This window comes from Lutra lutra, chromosome 2 (genome assembly GCF_902655055.1).
Source record: "Lutra lutra chromosome 2, mLutLut1.2, whole genome shotgun sequence".
In the NCBI taxonomy this organism is placed as follows: Eukaryota; Metazoa; Chordata; class Mammalia; order Carnivora; family Mustelidae; genus Lutra; species Lutra lutra.
In genome coordinates, this window is record NC_062279.1 from 109,779,396 (window position 1) to 109,807,070 (window position 27,675).

General features: G+C 39.8%; 1 protein-coding gene across 3 annotated transcripts in view; it reads left to right on the forward strand.

The window, feature by feature from the left end:
• Window positions 1-27,675, forward strand: part of EGF (epidermal growth factor) — a 108,599-nt gene that overhangs the window by 22,996 nt on the left and 57,928 nt on the right. For 2 of the 3 annotated variants that reach the window (XM_047718212.1, XM_047718213.1), the window contains 6 exons: window positions 6,281-6,480; window positions 8,723-8,904; window positions 9,276-9,503; window positions 10,720-10,922; window positions 22,799-22,924; window positions 24,018-24,140. In XM_047718212.1, coding sequence (XP_047574168.1) covers window positions 6,281-6,480; window positions 8,723-8,904; window positions 9,276-9,503; window positions 10,720-10,922; window positions 22,799-22,924; window positions 24,018-24,140 — 1,062 coding nt within the window. Of the gene's footprint in view, window positions 1-6,280; window positions 6,481-8,722; window positions 8,905-9,275; window positions 9,504-10,719; window positions 10,923-22,798; window positions 22,925-24,017; window positions 24,141-27,675 lie in introns of those variants that run through there. The other variant, XM_047718214.1, reaches the window with a different exon arrangement.

Here is a 27,675-nt window from a genome sequence, read left to right on the forward strand (position 1 = left end):
AAAATCATGAATGAAAGAGGAGAGATCACAACCAACACCAAAGGAATACAGACAATTATAAGAACATACTATGAGCAACTCTACGCCAACAAATTTGACAATCTGAAAGAAATGGATGCATTCCTAGAGACATATAAACTACCACAACTGAACCAGGAAGAAATAGAAAGCCTCAACAGACCCATAACCAGTAAGGAGATTGAAAGAGTCTTCAAAAATCTCCAAACAAACAAAAGCCCAGGGACAGACGGCTTCCCGGGGGAATTCTACCAAACATTTAAGGAAGAACTAATTCCTATTCTCCTGAAACTGTTCCAAAAAATAGAAATGGAAGGAAAACTTCCAAACTCATTTTATGAGGCCAGCATCACCTTGATCCCAAAACCAGACAAGGATCCCATCAAAAAAGAGAACTACAGACCAATATCCTTGATGAACACAGATGCAAAAATTCTCGCCAAAATACTAGCCAATAGGATTCAACAGTACATTAAAAGGATTATTCACCACGACCAAGTGGGATTTATTCCAGGGCTGCAAGGCTGGTTCAACATCCGCAAATCAATCAATGTGATACAACACATTAATAACAGAAAGAACAAGAAAAACCATACGATACTCTCCATAGATGCTGAAAAAGCATTTGACAAAGTACAGCATCCCTTCCTGATCAAAACTCTTCAAAGTGTAGGGATAGACGGCACATACCTCAATATTATCAAAGCCATCTATGAAAAAACCACCGCAAATATCATTCTCAATGGAGAAAAACTGAAAGCTTTTCCGCTAAGGTCAGGAACACGGCAGGGATGTCCGTTATCACCACTGCTATTCAACATAGTACTAGAAGTCCTAGCCTCAGCAATCAGACAACAAAAGGAAATTAAAGGCATCCAAATCGGCAAAGAAGAAGTCAAACTATCACTCTTTGCAGATGATATGATACTATATGTGGAAAACCCAAAAGACTCCACTCCAAAACTGCTAGCACTTGTACAGGAATTCAGTAAAGTGTAAGGATATAAAATCAATGCACAGAAATCAGTTGCATTTCTCTACACCAATGACAAGACAGAAGAAAGAGAAATTAAGGAGTCCATCCCATTTACAATTGCACCCAAAACTATAAGATACCTAGGAATAAACCTAACCAAAGAGGCTAAGAATCTATACTCAGAAAACTATAAAGTACTCATGAAAGAAATTGAGGAAGACACAAAGAAATGGGAAAATGTTCCATGCTCCTGGATTGGAAGAATAAATATTGTGAAAATGCCTATGCTACCTAAAGCAATCTATACATTTAATGCAATTCCTATCAAAGTACCATCCATTTTTTTTCAAAGAAATGGAACAAATAATCCTAAAATTTATATGGAACCAGAAAAGACCTCGAATAGCCAAAGGAATATTGAAAAAGAAAGCCAAAGTTGGTGGCATCACAATTCCGGACTTCAAGCTCTATTACAAAGCTGTCATCATCAAGACAGCATGGTACTGGCACAAAAACAGACACATAGATCAATGGAACAGAATAGAGAGCCCAGAAATAGACCCTCAACTCTATGGTCAACTCATCTTCGACAAAGCAGGAAAGAATGTCCAATGGAAAAAACACAGCCTCTTCAATAAATGGTGTTGGGAAAATTGGACAGCCACATGCAGAAAAATGAAATTGGATCATTTCCTTACACCACACACGAAAATAGACTCAAAATGGATGAAGGACCTCAATGTGAGAAAGGAATCCATCAAAATCCTTGAGGAGAACACAGGCAGCAACCTCTTCGACCTCAGCCGCAGCAACATCTTCCTAGGAACATCGCCAAAGGCAAGGGAAGCAAGGGCAAAAATGAACGATTGGGATTTTATCAAGATCAAAAGCTTTTGCACAGCAAAGGAAACAGTGAACAAAACCAAAAGACAACTGACAGAATGGGAGAAGATATTTGCAAATGACATATCAGATAAAGGGCTAGTGTCCAAAATCTATAAGGAACTTAGCAAACTCAACACCCAAAGAACAAATAATCCAATCAAGAAATGGGCAGAGGACATGAACAGACATTTCTGCAAAGAAGACATCCAGATGGCCAACAAACACATGAAAAAGTGCTCCATATCACTCGGCATCAGGGAAATACAAATCAAAACCACAATGAGATATCACCTCCCCAGTCAGCATGGCTAAAATTAACAAGTCAGGAAATGACAGATGCTGGCGAGGATGCGGAGAAAGGGGAACCCTCCTATACTGTTGGTGGGAATGCAAGCTGGTGCAACCACTCTGGAAAACAGCATGGAGGTTCCTCAAAATGTTGAAAATAGAACTACCCTATGACCCAGCAATTGCACTGCTGGGTATTTGCCCTAAAGATACAAATGTAGTGATCCGAAGGGGCACGTGCACCCGAATGTTTATAGCAGCAATGTCTACAATAGCCAAACTATGGAAAGAACCTAGATGTCCATCAACAGACGAATGGATAAAGAAGAAGTGGTATATATACACAATGGAATACTATGCAGCCATCAAAAGAAATGAAATCTTGCCATTTGCGACGACGTGGATGGAACTAGAGGGTATCATGCTTAGCGAAATAAGTCAATCGGAGAAAGACAACTATCATATGATCTCCCTGATATGAGGGAGAGGAGATGCAACATGGGGGGTTAAGGGGGTAGGAGAAGAGTAAATGAAACAAGATGGGATTGGGAGGGAGACAAACCATAAGTGACTCTTAATCTCACAAAACAAACATAGGGTTGATGGGGGGAGGGGGGTTGGGAGGGGGTGGTGGGGTTATGGATATTGGGGAGGGTATGTGCTATGGTGAGTGCTGTGAAGTGTGTAAACCTGGCGATTCGCAGACCTGTATCCCTGGGGATAAAAATATATGTTTATAAAAAATAAAATTAAAAAAAAATAAAAAAAATTAAAAAAAATAATAATAAAATGAAAAAAAATTTTTGAGTATTGATTATGTACAAAGCATTATGTTACAGTCTGTTTAGATGTTTAGAGTGCCTTTTCTTTCTTTCCTTTTTTTTTTTTAAAGCTGGAAACCTCCCATTTAGTAATACTTTTATTTATTTTTTTAAAAGTTGTATTTAATTCTTTTGTAACTTCTATACCCAAGTGGGGCTCAAACTCATGACTCTGAGATGAAGTATAATACTTTTATTTTTTTTTAAAGATTTTATTTATTTATTTGACACAGAGAGAGAGACAGGGAGAGAGGGAATATAAGCAGGGGGAGTGGGAGAGGGAGAAGCAGGCTTCCCACTGAGCAGGGAGCCTGATGTGGGGCTCGATCCCAGGACCCTGGATCATGATCCGAGTTGAAGACAGACGTTTAATGACCAAGCCACCCAGGTGCTCCCCCACCAATTTTTAAAATGTTTTTAATGAATAAAAAGTTTTATTGGTCTTATCAATGTATCAGTGCACTATAAAATTAATAATATGGGCACATTTATTCAGTTTATAGAGAATGTATGACACACATTTCAAAGAAATGATTCCTAGTGCTAAATCTACAGTCTGACAGATCAGTAGCTCTCAGTTTAGGATGTCTTTTGTATGCCTTCTTCTCCTCTAGGACATATTGCTTTGGGAGAAATGAGTTACACCAACGTTTTCATCCCAGGGTTCAAACCTGAATAGTGGCACAAGACTATGTAGTGAGACCTCGGTTTTAGGAATCAACAATGACAAATTATACTTATGTAGAGCTCCACAATTAACAAAATTCTTTCTCATCTAAAATTTTATTTCTGGGATCCCTGGGTGGCTCAGTCAGTTAGGCGTCTGCCTTTGGTTCAGGTCATGATCCTAGGATCCTGGGATCAAGCCTCACTTTGGGGTCCTTGCTCAGTTCCTCCCTCTCATTCATGCTCTCTCTCTCTCTCTCAAAATAAATAAATTCTTAAACAAAATTTTAGGGGTGCCTGGGTGGCTCAGTGGGTTAAAGCCTCTGCCTTTGGCTCAGATTGTGATCCCAGGGTCCTGAGATTGAGCCCTGCATCAGGCTCTCTGCTCAGCAGGGAGCCTGCTTCCTCCTCTTTCTCTACCTGCCTCTCTGCCTACTTGTGATCTCTGTCAAATAAATAAAATCTTTAAAAAATAATAATAAATTTTATTTCTTCCCCAGTAATCCTCTGGCGTGGGCAAGCAGGTCTTGTGAGATGTGTAGGGAAGCTGTGGTGCCAGTACTAGAAACAAGGCCTCTCAGCTCTCAGTTCAGTGCCCTTCCCATTTCTTCTATGGTACCTCTGGTTCCACAGCTGGAGTGGCAATAGAAAATGGGCTCTCCTTGGGGTGCCTGGGTGGCTCAGTGGGTTAAGCCTCTGCCTTCAGCTCAGGTCATGATCTCAGGGTCCTGGGATTGAGCCCTGCGTCGGGCTCTCTGCTCAGCAGGGAGCCTGCTTCCCCCTCTCTCTGCCTGCCTCTCTGCCTCTCTCTGTCAAATAAACAAATAAAATCTTTAAAAAAAAGAAAAAAGAAAATGGGCTGTCCTCCATATCTGCACAGGGATCTTCTATCACGGGAAAGATACAGGAAGAATGACGGAGCTAATCGCTTGGACACTCATGCTGGCATCTGTTTCAAACTCTCAGGATCTTGCACTTCTTCCTTCCTCTTGTATCTATTCTGATATCCTCTAAAGTGGAGTTAATGTCTTCTGACTGTAGAACATAATCCCTGAGTAAGAGGAGGTTAATCCATCATTTCATTTAATCCTTAGAATAATAAACACATTTACTATGTCACATTAAGGTATTAAAAGCTAATGTGAAAACAGAATAAACCTAGTGGGGAATGTAGACTATGATAGCATTCATCTCCAGTGCCCCACTCATCCCAGAGCTTCCAGATTTTCTAAAGGCACAGTGGAAGGAGCTCAGGCAGAAGAGACCAAGGCAATTAACCGGGCTGCAGGAGACAAAGCTCTTCTCTGGCGTTCTCCTGAAGCATCAAAGGCAAGCTCTGTGCAGAGTCAGCTAATCACTGGTGCCAAGGTTTCCAAAGAGAAGTATTGCATTCCCCAGCAGGTGTTGACTACTTGGGAGTCCAAGTGGGAAGGTGGCCATCGCCTGGAACAGGAGACAATAGGGTTAGGGTTCAGGGCTCAGTCCTGCAGGATTAAAAAATCCAGGGAGATACACCACCCCAATTTAGAAATAAAAATATAGAGCAACTAGTTAAATTTGAATTTCAGGTAAATAGTGAAATGATTTTTTGGCATAAGTATGTCCCGTGCAATATATATGCAACTCAAACTTGACTGGGCAGCCTGTGTTTTATATGGCAATGCCAATAGGGACAACACACTTCAGAGCATTCACAGGGTGTGTTCCTTGCTTCCGCCTAAGACCTCTTGTTTTCGGGTACCTGGGTGGTCTAGTCGGTTGGATGTCTGCCTTCAGGTTGGGTCATGATCTCTGGGTCCTGGGATCGAGTCCTACATTGAGCTCCCTGCTCAGCTCCCTGCTCCCTCTACCCTTCCCTCCTGCTCATGATCTCACTCTCTCTCTCAAATAAATAAATAAAATCCTTAAAAAAAAAAAGGGCTCCCTGTTTCCCCTGTCTTCTCTGTCACTACCCTGAAGTTCTGTTCATAAGGTAAGAAGAGGAGGTGGGTTCCATTTCCAAAATGATAATATCTGTAATATTATTTCCATTTTGCATAATTAAAATTTACATTCATCCAGAGCTTATCCAAAACAGAGTTTAGGAGGTGGCTTCTTTTTTCATATAAAATGGCATTTTAGGGGCACCTGGGTGGCTCAATGGGTTGGGCCGCTGCCTTCTGCTTGGGTCATGATCTCAGAGTCCTGGGGTTGAGCCCCGCATCGGGCTCTCTGCTCAGCAGGGAGCCTGCTTCCTCCTCTCTCTGCCTGCCTCTCTGCCTGCTTGTGATCTCTCTGTCAAATAAATAAATAAAATCTTTAAAAATAAATAAATAAATAAATAAATAAATAAAATGGCATTTTACAGGTGAGAGTAGAATGTGGTTTTCTCTTCAAAAAGTTCTTTTATCCTGAACATTTCCTTGACAATGTTCATTTCTTACAATCCATTTGTGAAGAAGATGATTTGTGAAATTAATGGAGAACATCCACAGGAACATGTTCTTCATATAATCTTCTTTATTGAAAATACAAAACCAGGAATTAAATATTAAACCTACTTGTATTGGTTGCCATGGGGAAATATTTAGTCTAAATCAGATGAAATATTGAAAATATACAGTTTGGTTTTTCTCTTCCCACCCAGGTCCTGCACCCTTCTTAATTTTCTCCCATGGAAACAGTATCTTTAGGATTGACCTGGAAGGAACTAATCATGAGCAATTGGTGGCAGATGCTGGTGTATCAGTGATCATGGATTTTCACTACAATAAGGGAAGAATCTATTGGGTAGATCTAGAAAGAAAACTTCTGCAAAGAGTTTTTCTGAATGGGACAAGGCAAGAGGTAAAGTACAACCCTAAAGCATTTAAGGGATTTTTGTATAGGTTGACAAACATGGTATCATTAATTTGTAAAGAACAGATGAATGAAAATTACATTTCAATTGAAATATTTCTGACATTTGTAGATATTTGTTTCATTTGTATCTGTCGCATGTTACTGAACAAACTCATCAGTGTGGCACTGATACTCAGAAGACCCCAAAAGGAGTCAGGATGTCAATGGAATTTTGAAACTATATAAATTTATTAAGTCAGGTCACCACTTCATGGTTAAAAGAGATTACTTACATGATTACTTTTGGCTCCAGTGGTTCTCAGGTGAGGACAATTTTGCTCCTTCAGGGACATTTGGGAAAGTCTGGAAAGATTGTTGGTTATCACACCTGTGCTGGCAAGGAGAGAGAATGTGCTATTAGCATCTAGTGGGCGGAGCCCAGGGATGCTACTAACCATCCTAAAATAGAGAGGATGGCCCCCACAACAAAGAATTATCTGGCCTCAAATGTCAGTTGTACTGAGTTTGGGAACCTGATTTGTTGATAGTCATGGGTTTTAGCACTGATATTTAGGAAGAAAACATTTTTGATTCTTTTTTTTTTTTTTTAAGATCTTATGTATTCATTATCCATTTGAGAGAGAGCACAAGTGGAGGGGAGAGGCACAGGGAGAGGGAGAAGCAGACTCCCCTCTGAGCTGGGAGCCCGACTCGGGGCTCAATCCCAGGACTCCGGGGTCATGACCTAAGCCAAAGGCAGACGCCCAACCATCTGAGCCCCACCCAGGCGCTCCACCTTTTTTGATTCTTAAGGTGTTTGCACTCTGGGGGAAAAAATAATAAAGCAGGTGTCATATATAAAGTATTTTGCTTCAAGTACGTACAAAAGATCTTTGATCTTTCTCTGTGACTGGTGGAACCATTAAATGAGTCCCAGGAGGAATGTTCTCTAGATTCATGAGAGATGGATTACAGAGACGCGTGACTGGAGAAACCTTAAGCATTTATTCCCAGCACAAAGTGCCCACTGTTTCTTTTGTTTTTCTTCAACTCTTTCTCCCTTCAGTTATTCTTAAAAGCTTCACTTAAGTGCTAATTTCTTTTATCACATTCTGGGACTTTACTAATGTCACCTTTAACAAGAATGGCTACTCATTATTCTTCAGCCATCTGTAAAATAGTTCCAAAAGTCTCGAGTCTCAAAATCTGGAGAGTTTCCTGTCACAGACTAGGGAAAAAAGTTAAATACTTGTGAATTTGTGTCAAATCATTAGGAAAGGATTGACCTGGTGCCGAAAATCCACCATTGTATCCCCCTCCTTTGGGTTAAAACACCGTTACAAAAAACACCCGTTAAAATACAATTCACCTGGGTGAGCTAATATATTAATATGTTGGCAGCTGGTTCAATGGCTTGGCTAGATTACTTTGCATGAGGTGTAGGAATAGTGGAAGCTTGTGAGACTAATCTGCAAAATCTGAGTTCAGTGATGTCGTGTCAGTGGCTAGAAATCAGCTATGGTGGGAATATTAACAAACCAAGGAAATCTGCAACCACACAAATCAGGGTTTCTCCCTACCTCCCACTCTGCACCCCCCAAGAAGACTGACCGGTTTACCTGCACATGCTGGAATTAGGAGGTAAAAGAGGTTTTTGTTTGGTCTTTTTATCACTACAGAGCAGGAAACTGTACCCAAGGGGCATAAGGAGAGGCTCTGGTCTTTGGGCCATAGGGTCACAATGTGAGGGCACTGAAGACTTGTAGAAAAAGTGGGGCCTGATGGAAGAGAAGGGGCCAGGAAAGTGGGGCTCTAATGAGAAATTGATTTATTTTAGAAGTCTGTGCACAAAGGTCAAGGGCATCTTGCCAGATTTTGGCAAAGCTTAGAATTGGGTTCAGCTGAGAATGTGGAAAATTCCATTAGTAAATGGATAAACTGTCTTTAAGATAGCATGGAAATCTCTCTGATTATAGTTGAACTTGTTAATGCATTATGGTTGATTGCCTAATTTCAATAAGCCTAGGATAATTTTTCACTTTAAAGCCCAGAAATATTCATGAGGGAGGGTTAACATTGCTCCATCAAAACAATGGCACCGTATCTGTGACTATTTCATGATTTAAATAGTTTTATGAATGCACAAAAAAATGACAAGTACTTAAAAGAATAGACTTTTATACATAAAAATAAAAACAATGTTGATGTGAATGAGAAAATAGTAATATTTTGAAATTTGATTTTACAGAGAGTGTGCAATATAGAGAAAAATGTTTCAGGAATGGCAATAAATTGGATAAATGAAGAACTTATTTGGTCAAATCAACAGGAAGGAATGATTACAATAACAGATATGAAAGGAAACAATTCTCGAGTTCTCTTAAGCGCCTTAAACTATCCTGCAAATGTAGCAATTGATCCAGTAGAAAGGTAACTGCTGTTTTCAGACATTGAAATATATATCAAAATCGGATAATAATTCATAGAATCAACATTTTGAACTCAGAAGGACCTCCTCCCTGAGAAGGTTGCCTGGATTTGAACTAAGGCAGGCTTCCCTCTACAAGTGGGGCTCTTGACTACCATGATTTCCTACTAGAGAAGCCTAATTCCTTTTTTAACTTGAAATTAAATGGAATTTCCATAGCAGGGCAATAAATATTGGTTGAATTGGAATTTCCTTCTAAATAGTCCAACTCATCCTGAGTGGCTATCCAGGGACCGCTGTTTTAACACTGAGAGTTGGCCATTTAAGTGACTTTACCTTCAATTACATGCCTATATAATGTGTTTGCTCTCAGGGTTATATTTTGGTCTTCAGAGGTGGCTGGCAGCCTTCACAGAGCAGACCTGAATGGCCTGGAAGAGAAAATTCTTTTAGAGACGTCAGGAAGAGTAACAGCTGTGTCAGTGGATGTGCTTGATAAACGGCTTTTTTGGATTCAGTACAACAGAGAAGGAAGCAATTCTTATATTTGTTCCTGTAATTATGACGGAGGTTCTGTCCATTTTAGCAAACACCTTACACGGTAAGTTTGGGTTTTAGTATAAATTAAAGCAATTGCCACTTTAAGTTTGTCCAGCTGAACTGGTAGAATGGCTTAGCGCAGGTCTGGAAGTCCAAAAGGCTTGAATGAGTACAAGTCCTAGATTTATCATTTATTGGACAAGTGACTTTGGGAAGATTGGATGACTTTTCCTCAGTTTCCTTTTTTGGTGTGTGTGTGTGTGTGTGTGTGTGTGTGTGTGTGTGTGTGTGTGTTTAAAGATTTTATTTATTTATTTGAGAGAGAAAACACCAATTGGGGCCGGAGGGAAGTGGGAAAGGGAGAAACAGACTTCTTAACCGAGCGGGGTGCTCAATCCCAGGACCCTAAGATCCTGACCTGAGCTGAAGGCAGACGCTTAACCATCTGAGTCATCCAGACGCCCCTCCTCAGTTTCCTTTAATGTGGGGATAATAGCAGTAACTATTTCTCAGGGTTATTGTGAAAATTAAGTAAAGAAATGCAAATAAAAACATTTAACAGAGTTTTGGCATCTAATAAATTCTCACATGTTGGTTATAGGTTATAGTTGTTCTTTTTGGAATTACTATGTCCTATATTTGTGAAGCAATTATGTTTCATTTGATATGCTATCTTGCCTGTAACTGACTCACCAGCTTGTGGTAAGAGGCAGAAACTAGTGAAGTGTGAAATGGATGCAACCAGAATCCACTCTTGGAGTATTTCTATTTTCTTCCCTATTTCTACTTTATTTTTTTTTTAAGATTTTATTTATTTATTTGACAGACAGAGATCACAAGTAGGCAGAGAGGCAGGCAGAGAGAGGAAGAGGAGGAAGCAGGCTCCCTGCAGAGCAGAGAGCCTGATTCGGGGCTCGATCCCAGGACCCTGGGATCATGACCTGAGCCGAAGGCAGAGGCTTTAACCCACTGAGCCACCCAGGTGCCCCCCCCATTTCTACTTTAATCACACTTAAATGTTGATTAGCAAAAGAATGGGACAATGAATCTGAAGCTAGAAATTATACCCCATTAATTCAGATTATGAATAAATAAAATTTTAAACTTAATATCTGCTTCTAAACCTAAATGGGATATAATTGAAAAGGTAGGTAATTAAAATTCAGTCAATGAATTGAAATGAAGTGAAATGTCAATAAGCCTGGGAAATAATGTTCTGCCATTCTTTATATTTTTTCTGGTTTTTGGTTTGTTTGTTTGTTTGTTTTGTTTTTTAGGCACAATTTGTTTGCAATGTCCCTTTTTGGTGATCGGATCTTCTATTCAACATGGAAAAAGAAGACAATTTGGATAGCTAACAAACACACCGGGAAAGATATGGTTAGAATCAACCTCAACCCATCATTTGTACCACCTGTTAGAATCAAAGTAGTTCATCCGCTCTTACAGCCCAAGGCAGAGAGTGATGCTTGGGCACCTGGTGAGTCATCTTTGACCTTGAACGGAGTCTGGTATTTTGTCCCCACCCATCTACCTGCTGAAGCCAGACAGTTAGGGGCCATCCTTGGTGTCTTCCACTGCCCCAATTTTCAATCTACTGCCAAATCCTTTCCATTCTACCTTCTAAATACATCTCTAATATCCACTTCTTTCCTCTACAGTCCAACAACCAGCATTTCTTGCCTGGCCTGTTGTAGTAGCCCCTCAACTAATCTTTCTGTTTTTCCCTCTTGCCTTTAAATAGTTAATCTGATCCATTAACTCCCCTGCTAAAAATCCTTCAAAAGCTTTCCTTGGCACTTAGATTGAAATGTAACATTTTACCAGGCCTATCAATATTTGATGAAACTGATCTAACATTCCTCCTCCCCTCGCTAGAATATGACTCAAGTCTTTCCATAGTTGCTCAAATATGCTGTCCCTTTCATGCCTTCAGGCTTTTGCTGTCGCTCCTTTCTCAGTTTAGACTTTGTCTTCAGTTCTAGCTTAAGTATCATGTCCTCAGATTAGCCTTCTCTGGTCATCCAGTCAAGAGGAACCTCTTCAGTATACTCTTCTCTGAACTTATCCCAAGATGTAATTACATATTATTTTGCTTTCTTTTTGATTTTATCTCCCACTTGATTATAAATATTGTGCAGGCAGGGACCATGCCTATTATTCATTTGTTTGTTTATTATTTAAACCTCCCTACATTCAGTGGTTACTGATGTCTTTATAAATGAAGAATTTTAGATAACATTAGTAAAATGGATGGTTTGACTGAATCTAGTTGCAGTCCCAAATTTCTACTTCCAAATGCAGTCTCTGAATTCTTTAGCATACGCTTTTTTTAAAGTCGGCTCCTCAGTGTGGTTTCTATACCACACAAATGATGTACTAACGTTTTCTATACGTAAAAGCTTAATTTCAAGCAGGCTTTGACATATATTTACTCTTATCCTCAATTAGCCAGGAGAGGTCCTGAGATAGAATTCTTCGTTTTCCTTCTATCTGTTGGGTACCACTGGGGCTTGGTAGTAGTGTGGGAAATGGTAGGGACTGTGGGTCCCTGCTGCAGTTCGTAGATGAATGTGTCTTTTCCCACCCTAGACACAGGTCCTGAAGAGAGCTGTGGAGACTGAACAGAAGGACAGGCATGAGATTGCTGAAGGGAGACTGGAATCTAGGGGAACTGATGTTACTATTTCTTATATCCTCAAAGAGCTAACTAATAGTGTGAGGACTTTTTTTTTTTTTAAGATTTTATTTATTTATTCAACAGACGGAGATCACAAGTAGGCAAAGAGGCAGGCAGAGAGAGAGAGGGGAGGAAGCAGGCTCCCCTCGGAGCAGAGAGCCCGACGCGGGGCTCGATCCCACGACCCTGGGATCATGATCTGAGCCGAAGGCAGAGACTTTATTTTTTTTATTATTTTTTTTAAAGATTTTATTTATTTATTTGAGAGACAGTGAGAGAGAGCATGAGCGAGGAGAAGGTCAGAGAGAGAAGCGGACTCCCCGCGGAGCCGGGAGCCCGATGCGGGACTCAATCCCGGAACTCCAGGATCATGACCTGAGCCGAAGGCAGTCGTCCAACCAACTGAGCCACCCAGGCGTCCCAAAGGCAGAGACTTTAACCCAATGAGCCATCCAGGCGCCCCCTGTGAGGACTTTTTAACTGATTTCTTTAAAAACTTAGGTAGAAACCATAATTTAACTTGGGTAACAACTCTGCTTTCAATGCAAGTGATGAGGAACTTCCAAGGATGAAATAAATTCCAAGAGATGAAGTGTTTATTCAGATAAGTTATTTATAAAAAAAACTGATTTACTTTAATTTACAAAGCGGAAGTTGTGGGAAACAATTCAGCTGTGGGTTTGGGGCATAACATTAAGTAACTACCTAGTGACAGCGTTATAAATGAGATGGTGACCGTATTCCACGCAGTAAGGTGGCGAATCTGATATTCCGCCAGATACCTTCCATGGGAAATTTTGACTCAAGCTTTCTTCACATATGACTCATTGTCCAAGTGGTGATGACTCACCACCAAATTAGAACCAACAGTACTATGAATAAGTAATTATTGAGCCTTGCTTGTAATCATTATAGATACGTCCATCACTGTCTCTTACATTTCTGTATAAGTGCATGCTTTCCAAAGTGTTTTCGTGACCGTTATCTTATTGGCTTGCCATGGTAACACTGTGACACAGAAAGGTTGGCAACTATCGTACTCATTTCATAATTGAGAAATCTGAAACCTAGAGAAGTAGAGTGTGTTATCCAGGATTACACAGCTTGTTAATGAGGGTTTTGGGAGAGAAAACAATCCTGGTGATGAGTCTGTCAGTTTATTGTTCTTTCTACCATAAACACTTGAGCTCTTCAGAACCCTCTGCTATTACTCAGCTTTTTTGAAAGGGAGGTCAAATATGATCATTAAAAGCATGAAGTTTAGTAGAAAATCTACAGTGATTCATTAAAGAACAGCTTCAACCCATCTGGCAAAACATGGACTTTGGTTGGGAGGCCATGGCCAGCTGCAGAGCTGCTGGCAGACCTGAAATGTAGAAGGCAGGTGGCATTGGAGATATTGGCTCCAGCTGGTGACCAAAGACCCTGCTTCACGTATATGCCAAGGGCAAAGGACTTTTGATTTCCGAAAGTACTGTTACAGTAGCCATCATTAAATAGGTTTAAATTATGTTAGTGCCTGGTAGAGCCGGAATTCTTCACGTGCGATTTAGGGACTGTGAATCTCTTGATTGTATGGGTGAAGATGAAAATGTGCAATCGTCACTCCCTATGCAGGTGATGTAAAGCTGCTCTCAGTTTCTCCAAGTGCCTTCACATTTAAAGACCTGCTACTTCTAGAGGCTGGCTAGTTCCTTCTGGATAGTGGGCTTATGACTTCAGGTCCTCTGGAGAGGTGGATGGTGGTCGTACTTTGGTTTGCAAGGCATTTAGTAGTGAGATTACTTCAACAGGCAGATGACTGAGAAAAATCATGTAACCTAGTTGGCATTATTTTTTACATAAAATTTAAGTATAGGCATGTGAGTATCAATAGACTTTCTTCATGTAAATGCCTAACCTATCATTTATCAAAGCATGTTCTACAAAACACTGGTTCTCTGGGATTTAATGGGGTCATTTGGGGGCAAAAAAGTTTCAGGGTCAAATGATTTAGACAGACCGGGTTAATTAAAATTCAACAGGGAGTCTTTTCCCCAAGTGACTTCTCAGAACCATTCATATGGTCAAGTGCATTGTTAGTCTCTAAGGGCCATACGACCTATGGCATTTTCCTATTTTATTTTCTATGCAGCAGCCCACTTGACTCCTGAATCAATTGTTTCTAGCCCAGACCTTTTTCTTGAGATCTAGACCAATTAAAAAAAGAGAAACTGAGACACAATAACAGTTGAGCTGCAGAGAAAACTGCTTTAAAACATTGGGGATTTATTCATAGCATACGAACGTGAGCAGCCCCAATGAACACTGTCCACCCAAGGGCAAGGGTGAGGTTTACAAATGAGCAAAGCCACAAAACTTTGCAAGGAAGACTACAGTAATTTGTTGGTTTAAATAATCCTTGGCTTGTCCATTTGGTTGGGCTGGTTACAGAGGAACTGGCTGCCATGGGAGGCTGAGCCCCAAGTCCACACAGCAGAGCCACTGTTTCACCATCAGGGTGGTTTCCTGATGTGGTCACCCAGGTCCCTCATCTGGGCCACACCTGCTTGCTGTCTGCACCCTGCAGGCTCAGGGTCCTGCAGTGGCAGTTGGAAAATTTCCTTATCAAGGCCCGTATATTTATCTGCCTTCTGAGCCTTTCTGCTTGAATATTTTGCAAATGCTTTAGGCACAAAGAAAATAATTGACCTACTACTTTCACACCTTATCTCCCCAGCTCCAGTGTCCCCATCTCAATGAGTGGGGACTCACCTCCGTCTCCCAAGACAGAAATCTGGGCGTGAGCCTTTCCTCACCCTTTTCCCACTCCCTCTCCATGAAATTAACCTCCAGCCTCCCACAATTGCCCTGCCTGCAGTCTAACCACTAGTGCCCTATTCGGCAGCAATCCATCCCTACATTCTACTTAATCCGTATCCCTGCCTCCCTTCTCCATGCTGCAGGGAGCATAACCCTTCAGAAATGAGAGCCCAATCATGCCATTCTTTGGTTAAAACCAATCAACAATTCTGTTGCCTGTAATGAAAATCCAGTCTTCTCTATTTACCCTGTTCACTGCGGTTCGCAGAAGGTTCTCCTCTGCATCTCTCACCATTGTCTGCATTACATTCCCTGCAGCTACCCTGCTCAAAGATTTAATTTCCTCCCACAAAGCATGCTCGCTCTTTCCCCCAGGCCTTTGCGGCATGTTCAGAAACATGTTTTCTCCTTCTCTACATAGACTCACTCTCTCTTTGTCCTCTGAGAAGTAGCTCAAATGTTACATCTTTCAGAAACACTTTCCCTGCCCCACTCATGGTGAGCCTCTGTTAGCTTTTCTCAGAATAACACATTTCCCTCACTTGGCACTTCCTGTTAGTCTTCCTTACTCCTATGAGGACAGGAGGATACCTCTTCATTGTACTCCCAGTGCCTAGAAGACATTTTACAAATAATAGTTTAAAAAAAAATTGCAAGAAGCTCAGAGATATGTTCCAAGTGTTTTGTATAGCCTATTCCATAACAGAAAAATAAAAGATTTGTTCTATTGTATAGAACAAATAAAAAAATAAATAGTTGAAAAAAGAAAAATGGATAAACACCCTTTGTCAGTCTCTCCTCTAAATAATATCCTGACAAACAAATTTTAAAGAAGTATCATGTCTTAGTGCATGTTGTCTTCCTTAGGTGTTGTAAGCACCTGCCTTCCCTTGGTCTGACAGTCTGCTCCCTTTGGTGTTTTATGACTCAATCCCCAATGTTTTTTTTTTTTTTTTAAAGATTTTTATTTATTTATTTGACAGAGAGAGATCACAAGCAGGCAGAGAGGCAGGCAGAGAGAGAGGAGGAAGCAGGCTCCCTGCTGAGCAGAGAGCCCGATGCGGGGCTCGATCCCAGGACCCTGAGACCACGACCTGAGCCGAAGGCAATGGCTTAACCCACTGAGCCACCCAGGCGCCCCCCAATCCCCAATGTTTTAAATCCGTTTTCTCGCTTAACTCTCAGTGTTCCTCAGTATATTTTTCTTTTTTCCTTGAATTGGTCTGGATCTCAAGAAAGAGGTCTGAGCCAAAAATAATAGATTTAGGAGCCACATGGGCTGCTGCATAGGAAATAAAATAGGAAAATGCCACAGACCCACTGTATCATCCTTAGAAATAATAGAAATCATCATAATTATCAAGTGTGTAAGGAATTATCTGTGCTGGCATTACCCATATCATCTCATTTAATTTTCACAACAATCCTATGAACTAGGTGTGATTATTACCACTGTTTGATTAAAAAGCTGAGTTGCAGAAGTGTCATAATAGCGTGTTCAGGGTCACACTGTGGAGGAATTGGGATATGAACCTAGGCAGAGTGACACCATACTTCTGGCCCAACCACAGTAAAGAAATTCAGCAATATTTTATATAATGGCAATGACATTACTATTCTTCCTCATTTCATATCTTAGATTTTGCCTTATTTGTTTGGGGGAAACCTTTAATTTGGCATATTCTTATCTATCCATAGCCTCCTGGTGGTTAAATGCTTTGGTGTGCATAGATCATGGGGTCAAAATCTCTCTCTCTCTTTCTCATACACACAGACACATACACACACCCTCTCTCCTGGCTGTCACAGAATTGATCTCCTATTATTTCAAGCTCAACTTCAGGGGATTTTTGCAACGAGTTTTACTGCTCATATATACTGCTATAAAAGGTCAATATATTTTTGCTTTCTTCTCTACTCTTGAGATGTAGATTCCAGTTTTATGTTTGTAAGAGATTTTCCAAGACATATTCTTTGGAAAATGAAGGGTGTCTACCATCAGGACTGTGTGAAATACTTCAGATTCATTTCATGAACAAGAATATTACCGAATTTCTTTGGTTCTAGATTTCATGAAGGAGAATTGCTTCCACCTGGAGATCTACCGCTTATGGAAGTGATTAGTAGAGTTAAAACTGCTCAGGTGGGACTCCTATTCATTTTGATTAGGTCATTGCTAGAATGTCTACTGTAAAACCTTGGTTATTTGGAAACCTCTAGAAAAGAATCATGCTAGAAATTTGAGTATTTTTTTCTTACAATTGTTTTCCGAATTTTTTTATGGTGGTTAACTACACATACCATAAAGTTTACCATCCTAAGTATTTTTAAGTGTACTTGGAGCATCTGGGTGGCTCAGTCTGTTGGGCATCTGCTTCAGCTTAAATCATGATCTTAGGGCTCTGGGATCAAGTCCCACATCAGTCTCCCTGCTCAGTGGGGAGTCTGCTACTCCCTCTCCCTCTGCCTCTCCCCCCTGCTCTCTCTCTCTCATTCTCTCTCTATAAATAAGTAAATAAAACCTTTAAGGAGAAAGTATTTTGCAGTGTACAGTTTAGTGCCATTAAATCATCCATGCTGTTGTGCAACATAATACTATCCATAACTCTTCTTATCTTATAAAATCAAAATTCCATACACGTTCACTGTACCATCTCCCAGCCTCTGGCAATCAGTATTCTACTTTCTGTCTTTACGATTTTGACAGCTCTCAGTGCCTCCTAGAAGTAGAATTGTACAGTTGTCTTTTTGTGACTGGCTTATTTCACTTAGCATAATGTTCTCGTTTCATCCGTGTTGTAACGTGTCAGAACTTTCTTCCTTTTAAAGGCTGAATAATATTCCATTGGATGTGTATATTACCACATTTTGTTTACCCATTCTTCTGTCGATGGCTATGTGGGTTACTTCCATGTGTTAGCTATTGTGAATAATGCTGCAATGAACATGGGCATACGAATATCTCTTCAAGACTCTGTTTTCAATTCTTTCAGATATAAATTCAATTCTTTCAGAAGTGAATTGCTAGATCATACAGTATCTCCTTTTTAATTTTCTGAGGACCCACCATACTGCATTCCAGGCAGTGGCTATGCCATATTACATTTCCACCAACACTTATTTTCTGTTTTCAAATGATTTTAAATGATCAGTTCAAACATCCAAATCTCTGTTATTTCTCATGGAAATCTTGGTAAAATATGGATGGCTATATCTTCCTAAGATTATTTTTAGATAGTTATTGACATTTTGTTAATGAGTAGTGTCATACAAAGATATATGCTGCTGGGGCAATCATCAGACTGGTTTGAGGCAAAGCTGGATTTTATTTTTATTTTATTTTATTTTTAAAGATTGTATTTATTTATTTGACAGAGAGAGGGACCATTAGAGAGGGAACACAAGCAGGGGGAGAGGGAGAAGAAGACTCCCCACTGAGCAGGGAGGGACCAACCCGGGCTGATGACCTGAGTGGAAGGCAGATGCTTAATGACTGATCCACCCAGGCACCCCCAAAGCTGGGTTTTAAATGCGAATTTGCTCTGATACGAAATTGCCACCCCTTGAAATGCCTTTTAAAAACTTGGAATGGTTCTCCATCACTTTTCTGTCTTCTTTCTTGCCTTCCACTCTCACTTTTTGTTGGTTTCCACATACCTGACTGTGGACTCTGTTTATTTTCTAATCTGAGGCATTTCTTTGCCATTTATTTGTTGAGGAAACCAGATCATTTGTCCTGTAGAATTTTCCACATTTTGGATTTTGCAGAGTATAACCCTATGGTGTCATTTAACATGATTCCGTATTTCCTATACACAGCTAGTTTGGGCCTAGAAGCCTGATCAGATTCATACTTTTTGTATGAATGGTGGCACTGGAGATAGTACCGTATGCTTCCTACTGATCAATCACACCAGGGGCCATGTGATGCCTACTTGTGGTTCTTATTGAGATGTTCAAAATTTATCAGCAGTTTAGGTGTTGTAAAGTGGTCCATCCATTGTAAAGTTTCCCATCAGCCTTTCACATAATAGCTTTAGAAACTATTGATTATCATTACCTAGAGCCTTCTGTCGTTAGAGTTTCAAAGAGATGACATTGTATCACTGCTTATGCATTTGTTAGCTGACAAACTTTTCTACATCAGCTATAATTTCCCTGGGGAGGATCTTTTATAGGAAAAGTAAATTAAATGTTTGATTCTTTCCTTTATCTGTTTTCAGAATAAAGGGTCTTTTTTTTTTTAAAGCATCTTGATAAACTCAGAGATTTAAAAAATATTTGACACGTTTCTATTCATGTTAATATTTTGACACTCACATTGTACCATCTTTCTCCAGGAGGAGCCCCAAACTGAGGCTTCTAGCCTTTGTGGGAGAGATGACTAAAAGGCACCTCAGCTGCCTTCTCCTAGTAACTGGCCCTGGCAGTCTGGAAAGCTGAGCTGAGGCTCTGTCTGGGCTCTTTGGAATCATGTAGTCCATTCTGGGGAGTGCAGTGGGAGTGGGGTGGTGACATGGGAGAGGCAGGGACACCTTTATGCTAGGGGCTGGCCATGGTCACACTTGTCAGAAGTGGGTACAAAACAAGAAATGACTGAGTGGGTCCAAGGGGCTCATCTGGAGTAAATAGTCTATATTTTTTTAAATGCTTCAGAGGTTATTGATTCTTAGAGGGGTTTAGATGAATGAGGATACCAAGTAGATGAATTCTGGCTAAGTGGTCTTTGTTTTTACTGTAGTTAAGAATTCCAAGAGACTATTCTTGTATTTTCTTCCTCATTATTTTCTATTAACAAAGAAGAATAAACCTATATTATACAGTCTGGGAAGGTTTTTGAGGAAATTGAAGAAGTCATTTATTCAGGAAACTCATTACTGAGGAAGACAATAAATAAATGAAACAAAACATAACTAGGTTCTGGGGCACATGGGTGGCTCAGTTGGTTAAGTGACTGCCTTTGGCTCAGGTCATGATCCTGGAGTTCCAGGATGGAGTCCCACATTGGTTTCTCTGCTCAGTGGGGAGTCTGCTTCTCCCTCCGACCCTCCACCCTCACGTGCTTTTTCTCTCTTTCATTCTCTCTCAAATAAGTGAATAAAATCTTTAAAAAAAAGAAAAACTATAATATTGTATATGTAATATATATTTATTCTATAAAAACCCATAGTTATATATATGCACATACAGATGAGTATACACATAAACATACACACAAGTGTGTGTGTATCTATTTATCAGTCAAGAGATGGGTCTACAGCCAGAAGGCTTGAGCTTGCGTCCCAGGTTTACCCCTTATTGATCCTTAAGACACAGTTTCCTAATCTGTAACATGAAAGATACATGTGTGCTGCATAGCTCAAGGGCTTGTTATGAAAATTAAATGAGATAATGTAAATGCTTTATAAAATGTTCTTTGAATTTTTTATTGTATGTGCTAAATACTAGGGGTGCTGATATTGAGGTATAAGAATGGTTAAAGGGAATGTGTTCAAATTGAAGATACTAGAAAGGCTTTTTTTTTTTTTAATATGACTGGGTTCTTTTTTTTTTTTTTAAGATTTTATTTCTTTGACAGAGGGAGAGAGAGATCACAAGCAAGCAGAGCAGCAGGTGGGGGGTGGGGAGCAGGCTCCCCGCTGAGCAGAGAGCCTGACGCAGGGCTCGATCCCAGGACCCTGAGATCATGACCTGAGTTGAAGGCAGAGGCTTAACCCACTGAGCCACCCAGGTGCCCCTAGAAAGGCTTTCTTGATGAGGCGAGTCTTACACTGAATTTGAGGTGGAAAAAAGTAGATGGGGGAGATCCCACCTACATTATTTCAGAATTGGGCCAGGGTGAAATCTACAGATTAACTCAGCGGTAGAATTGCTCAGAGAGCCTGTGTGTTAGGCAGGCAGGTATCCAAGGCGCAATTGGTGGTGGACATTAACGCCATGATTAGGAGCTTTAATTTGATCTCAGAGGTAATTAAGCTGCCCTGCTGAGCTGTGGGAAGGGGTGTTATCTGAGGTCAGCAGCAGCGGGATGAGTGCTAGCTTGGCCTAATTTGAAGCTAAAGAACAGCAGAAGATTAAGAAGATTAAACAAAAATATAGCCCTCAATCCTCTATGTTTTGCCACTTCCTAAAATGACCTTTTAAAGTGTTAGTGCCTTGGGGCGCCTGGGTGGCTCAGTGGGTTAAAGCCTCTGCCTTTGGCTCAGGCCATGATCCCAGGGTCCTGGGATCGAGCCCCTCATTGGGCTCTCTGCTCAGCAGGGAGCCTGCTTCCAGTCTCTCTGCCTATTTGTGATCTCTCTCTGTCAAATAAATAAATAAGTAAAAATCTTTTAAAAAAAAAAAGAGGGCAAGAATATGTTTTTACTGTGTCATGGTGTTATTGGTCAAGAAGAATGTTTACAGACTTGAAATAGAAGGAAATTGGTAGAGTCAGAGTGAGGAGACATCTTTATAAGTAGATAAACAGAGACTAGAGGAGCAACCTTACATGGAGAATGGTCTCAGCTTCTTGCACTGCTGAGCAAAGGCTCTTACTGGTTTGTTGCCTGTGCCGTTCACAGCATGTTTTTAGCAGTCCTTTCGTTGGACCCTTGGCTCTTCTCATTTTTCAGAGGCTCTCACTGATCTCAACCCTGCCATGACCCCAGCTTTCCCCTGCCGTCTGTCACCTCTTGCCAGAGTTCTGACCTCTATATCTACTTGGGTCTTGAAATCTGCCCTCAGACTCAGGATTAACTCTGTATTTCCCAGAACATTTTACAAAGGTCCCATCATTGTTACAATGGGCAAAAGTAGGAAGGAACAAAATGTGAACAGGGATATATGCATTACTAGTTTGTCTCTTGACTCTGGCTCTGAAAATCAAAGGCGCAATATTGTCCATTTGTTGTTCCATGTATTTGGCTAATCCAGTCCAAGAACCTACCTCACTAAGCAGATTTGACTATCTACTCTGGGTTGTTTTGTAAAACATGGAATACTGGCAGCAATGGACTCAGAAATTTGGGGATAAGACATAAGGCTGTGGTGTATTTTAAGTCTGAAAGATGTTGTTCTTTAAATAAGGATCCTAAAAACAGCTAAATAAATATATATATATATATATATATATATATATATATATATATCGGACCTATAACTATTATACTTAAAAAAAGATGTTCTTAAGATTAAAGCTTTTTTGTTTCTTAAACAGATCTTTCATTTTCAGAATTTTTGTTTATGTGCTTTATCATTTTTTAAATAATAAACCAGAATGAATGAAATAAAGGGGATTAAGAATACAGTTCTCTTGATGAGCACTGAGAAATGTATAGAATTGTATTTGTATAAAGATAAATGTATATAAAATAAGTAAGCAGAGGGGCACCTGGGTGGTATAGTTTTTTAATTGCCTAACTTTTGGTTTCGGCTTGGGTGGTAGGCTCAGGTCATGATCTCAGGGTGCTGAGAACCAGCTGGGCATCAGGCTCATGTTCAATCCAGAGTGTGCTTAAGACTCTCTCCCTCTAACTCTTCCCACTGCTCACTCTCTCTCAAAAAAATAAATCTTAAAAAAAAAATTAGTAAAGCAGAATGAAACACTAAGTTGCATTTAGTGTTTATAGCTCAAGGAATGAAATTGCCAGCTAATTAGGATGTCCAATCCTGAGCGCTTTGGTGGGAATAATAAATTAGAGAAGTGGGCTGCCTCTCTGAATGCTTCAGAATCCAGGCTAATACTGCTTGGCTCCAGAGCAGAGCCACTCCGGGAAAGACAGCACCCCTACTCTTGTCACGGGAGGTATTAGACTTCCAAGAACCATAAAGGGATCAAGCAGTTTCCCTGTCAAAATACATCTCTACTCCAAATAAACCATCTTCTCTTTTAGATCAGAAACTCTGCAAATGGAGGAAAGGTAGCTGCAGAGGCAGCATGTGTGGTCAAGGCTCTAAGTCCCATTTGTGCACGTGTGCGGAGGGATATACTTTAAGCCAAGATGGAAAGTACTGTGAAGGTAATGTGCGGGTGGGGGCGGGTAGCTCCCTAAAGCAAGGACAGCCTACCTGAGCCAGTAGCTTGTCTTCAGTGGGTCATTCAGAGCTTTGAAGTAAAACCAACTTGAGCTTTCTTCCCCCTTTGCCCCAGAAAAATAATTTTCTTTTTCTTCTTTTGTGAAAACCTTCGTAATAACTTTCAGATCTTCTCTATGTGTTGTGTTCCTAGATCCAGAACTCTTAGAAGCTACTCAGAGCTTGATATGAGGCAGGGATTCTCTGAGTGGACTCCAGGGACCTCTGAGGGTTTCACAGTGGCAAAATGTTAGCATTTTCAAATTTTTAAAGGGAGTACAGTTCCATAGCTATCATTAGATCCTCAAAGAGTAAGTGATTCCCACACCACATCTAAAAGTCTGGTAGGAATCTTGAGAAGCTACGTAACCAAGACTGTTTATCTGGGGCTCCTCCTATTTTGAGAATTCAGGCCCAATTCAGTGAACCGGGGAGAAATACTGTATTCTCTGTCCTGGGAGGTCAGTCCAGTGAGTTACTAATGAAAATCATTCAACGGCTATAGCATACATTCAGTAGAGTTAGTTGGGGTGTGATGTCAGGTAAACCTGACACTGAAGTGTAAATTACTATATCCTGCTCACCTGGGGCCAGTGGGAGAGAGCCATAGCATAGCAGCCTGGGAGCTGGGTTTCAACCACAGTGAAGCTGCTGGGGAATGTTCTACATTCAGGTAAAGGGCTCCTGTCAGCTCTGAGAAGGCTGAAGAGCAGAGCAGGGGATGTCATATCCCTATCTTGAACTTTCAAGAGTCCCTGCCTTCAAAGGCTACATCTTTTCATGGGAAATTGTGTTACTTTTTCCTGAAGGCAGTTCTGGTGTGAAAATACAGATTTATTTGAAAGTATAAACTGAGACAGTAAAAATGGCTTTCATGACAGTCGAACTGACTTCTTTCATTCTTTGTGAGGGTAGCAAAAACATGGTCAGTTACAGCACATCCGAGAGTGTGATATTCTACTTTGTGCTGACTTATTAGCAATATTACAATTTATTTAAGAAAATAACCATCTATGTTTTATTGTTTTCATTGCATAGATGTCAATGAATGTGCCTTTTGGAATCACGGCTGTACTCTTGGGTGTGAAAACATCCCTGGATCTTATTATTGCACATGCCCTGTAGGATTTATTCTGCTTCCTGATGGGAAACGGTGTCATCGTAAGTATTTATTGCACTATTTTCTTTCACTTTCAGTGATGTTTCTCAGGTGGCTATGATCTGGGTTGCAGATAGCTATAGCCTTGATCAGTGGTATGCATCAGAATTACCTTGATGTTTTATTATGTACATGAATGACACGACCGAAGACCTATTAAATCAAAACCCCTAAGACTGGGGAAATAAGTATATAAATCTCTCTATATATACATTTCTTGTTTATTTATCCATATTTTCTTGTATATCTCTGAAAGATAAGCATGTAAAAACATAATCATGATACATTATTATATCTGAAACACTCGCTCTAATTCCCTATCATCTATTATCCAGTCACAATACCATTGTCACACCTGAAAAAATGAGCAATAATTCCCTAATAACACCAAATGTCTAGACAGTGTTCAACTTACCTTAGAAAGTTTTTTTAAACAGTTGGTTTGTGTGAATAACCATCTCGATAAGAGCTATGTGTTGTATTAGCTTAATACTTCTCTTTTGTTCTACAGATTCCCTCACCTCTGTTTTTTTTCTCCTTGCAAGTATCTGTTGAAGAAACTTTTTTTTTCCTGTGGTTTCTCACATTTTGGATTTTCCTGATCACACTTCTGTGATGTCCCTGTCTTTCTGCAAACTTGTGGTTAGATACAAGGCTTGAGCAGATTCAGCTTTGACATTTTTGGCAGGAATACTTCCTAGGTGTGTTTATACTTCCATCAGAAGACGCATAGTATCTGGTCATTTCTCTTTCTGTCATCCATTATAAAGTTCCTTAATAGTCTTTTTTTTTCTCTTTTTTCAACAAGTTCTGGCCAAATTTTTTTAAGATTGTATTTATTTATTTGAGAGAGAGAGATAGAGCATGAGCATGGGTAGAGGGAGAGGAAAAAGCAGGGTCCCTGGTGAGCAGGGAGCCCGATGTGGGGCTCAATCCTAGAACCCTGAGAACATGACCTGAGCCGAAAGCAGACACTTAACCAACTGAGCCACCCAGGCACCCCTCACCAGTTTTAATAAAGAAAAATTTTACATGATTTACTTTTCACCAGTCTGTTCTGACATATTTCTTTCTTTTTAAAAAATATGTATTTTGTTTTATTTTTATTCTTTTAAAAAATTTCTGGTGTAATTAACATACAGTTTTATATTAGTTTCTGTACAATATAGTGATTCAACAATTCTGTACATTACTCAGTGTTCATTAAGATAAGCATACTCTTAATCCCCTTCTCCTGTTTGCCCCATGCTTCCACCAATCTCCCCTCTGTAACCATCAATTTGTTCACTATAGTTAAGAGTCTGTTTCTTGGTTTCTCTCTCTTTTTTTTTTTCATTTCTTTTGTTTCCTAAATATTACATATGATGAAGTCAGATGATATTTGTCTTTCTCTGAGTGACTTATTTCACTTAGTGTTATATCATCTAGATCCATTCATGTTGTTGCAAATGGCAAGATTTCATTCTTTTGTATGGCTGAGTAACATTCTATCGGGTATGTACACCACTTCTTTATCCATTCATCTGTTGATGGACACTTGAGTTGCTTCCATAATTTGGCTATTGCAAATAATGTTGCAATAAACATAGGGGTGCATATATCTTTTTGAATTAGTGTTTTGTATTCTTTGGGTAAATACCCACTAGTGGAATTACTGGATCATATAGTAATTCTATTTTTAATTTTTTGAGGAACCTCCATACTGTTTTCCGTGGCTGCACCAGTTTGCATCCATACCAGCAGTGCACAAGGGTTCCTTTTTCTCTACAGTATTGCCATGTTAGGTCTGTTATTAAACGAAACAAGACTGAGACAAAGTGAAGGTTATTTAAAGCTTTATTTTATGATAAGTATTAGAAGTTAGACTGATTGGTCAGGGGAACGAGACTGAGACAAGGTGAAAGTTACGCAAAGCTCTATTCTATGCTAAGCATTAGAAGTCAGACTGACCGGCCAGGGCCATCTCTGAAGAGAGTGACCCCTCCCAATCTTACAGGCTACCTTTTATTGGGTGAAACTGCAACCCATATCTTGGTATCTCAACCCTCTGGGTTTGTGTGTCTCTTGCTGATTGGCGAGTTCCATCTGGTCTGGTGACTTGTTATTTAAGATTCCCCATACCAGGAACCATTACAAACAGTACTTTTTGGGAAGGCTTAGTCAGTTAACATATTCAGTGTGAATAATAAGATAGTCGTCCTTCCCAAGATGGAGTCATTTAGGTTTGGGCAAGACCTCACTGTTACAAACAGTACTTTGTACTGATTAGATGTCTCCATCTGGCCTGACTCATCCTTGTATTCTGGGCTCTGTTATCAGGAACTAGCCGACTGCATTTCACTGGTTCCCCGGACTTGTTTCTAAGTAAGTTTCTCTTGGGGGGGGAGAGTCAATTTAAGTTTACTGCACAGACAACAAAATGGCTATTTACCCAAGATGGAGTCGCTCTGGCTAAATAGGTCCTTACAGCCAGAACTTGTTGTTTCTTATATTTTTGGTTTTAGCCATTCTGACAGGTGTGAGGTGATACCTCCTTGTGGTTTTGATTTGCATTTCCCTGGTGATGAGTGATGTTGAACATCTTTTCATGTCTCTGTTGGCCATCTGTAGGTCTTCTTTGGAAAACTACCTGTCCAGGTCTTCTGTCGATTTTTAAATTGAATTATTTGTTTTTGGGGCATTGAGTTGTACCAGTTATATTTATGTTTTAGATACTAACCCCTTATCAGATATGTCATTTACAAATCTCTTCTGTTCAGTAGATTTTTTTTGTTTTGTTAATTATTTCCTTTGTTATGCAAAAGCTTTTTTTTTATGTAGTCTAGTAGTTTATTTTTGCTTTTGATTCAGATGCCTTAGGTGAGGTATCTTGAAAAAATTTTCTATGTAATAGAAATTACTGCCTGTTCTCTTTTCCAGTGTTTTTATGGTTTCAGGTCTCATGTTTAGATCTTTAATCCATTTTGAGTTATATTTGTGTATGGCAAAAGAGAGTGGTCCAGTTTCATTTTCTTACATATAACTGTCAAGTTTTCCCAATTTTCACCAATTTTTTGACATATAATTTTTCATAACATTCTCTTATAACTCCTTTATTTCTGTAGTGTTGGTTTTTATTTCTCCTCTTTTCATTTCTGAGTTTGTTTGAGTCCTGTCTCTCGCTTTCTCTTTTATGAGGATGGCTAGAGGCTAATCAAAAAGTTTCCTTTTAAAACAGCTTTTTTTGAATCCCAAAGATTTTGAACTGCATGTTTTCCTTTTCATTTGTTTCTATGTATTTTTATTTCCTTTTTGATTTTTTGGTTTACCCATCCATGGTTTAATACCGTATTATTTAACCTTTATGTATTTGTGTTTTTTTCCAGATTTTTTCTTGTGGTTGATTTCTAGTTTCATAGTGTTGTGGTCAGAAAAGATGTATGGTAAGACTTCAGACTTTTTGAACTTGTTGAGACTTATTTTGTGTTCTAACATGTGGTCTCTTCTGAGAATCATCCATGTACACTTGAAAGGAATTGTATTCTGCTGTTTTAGGAT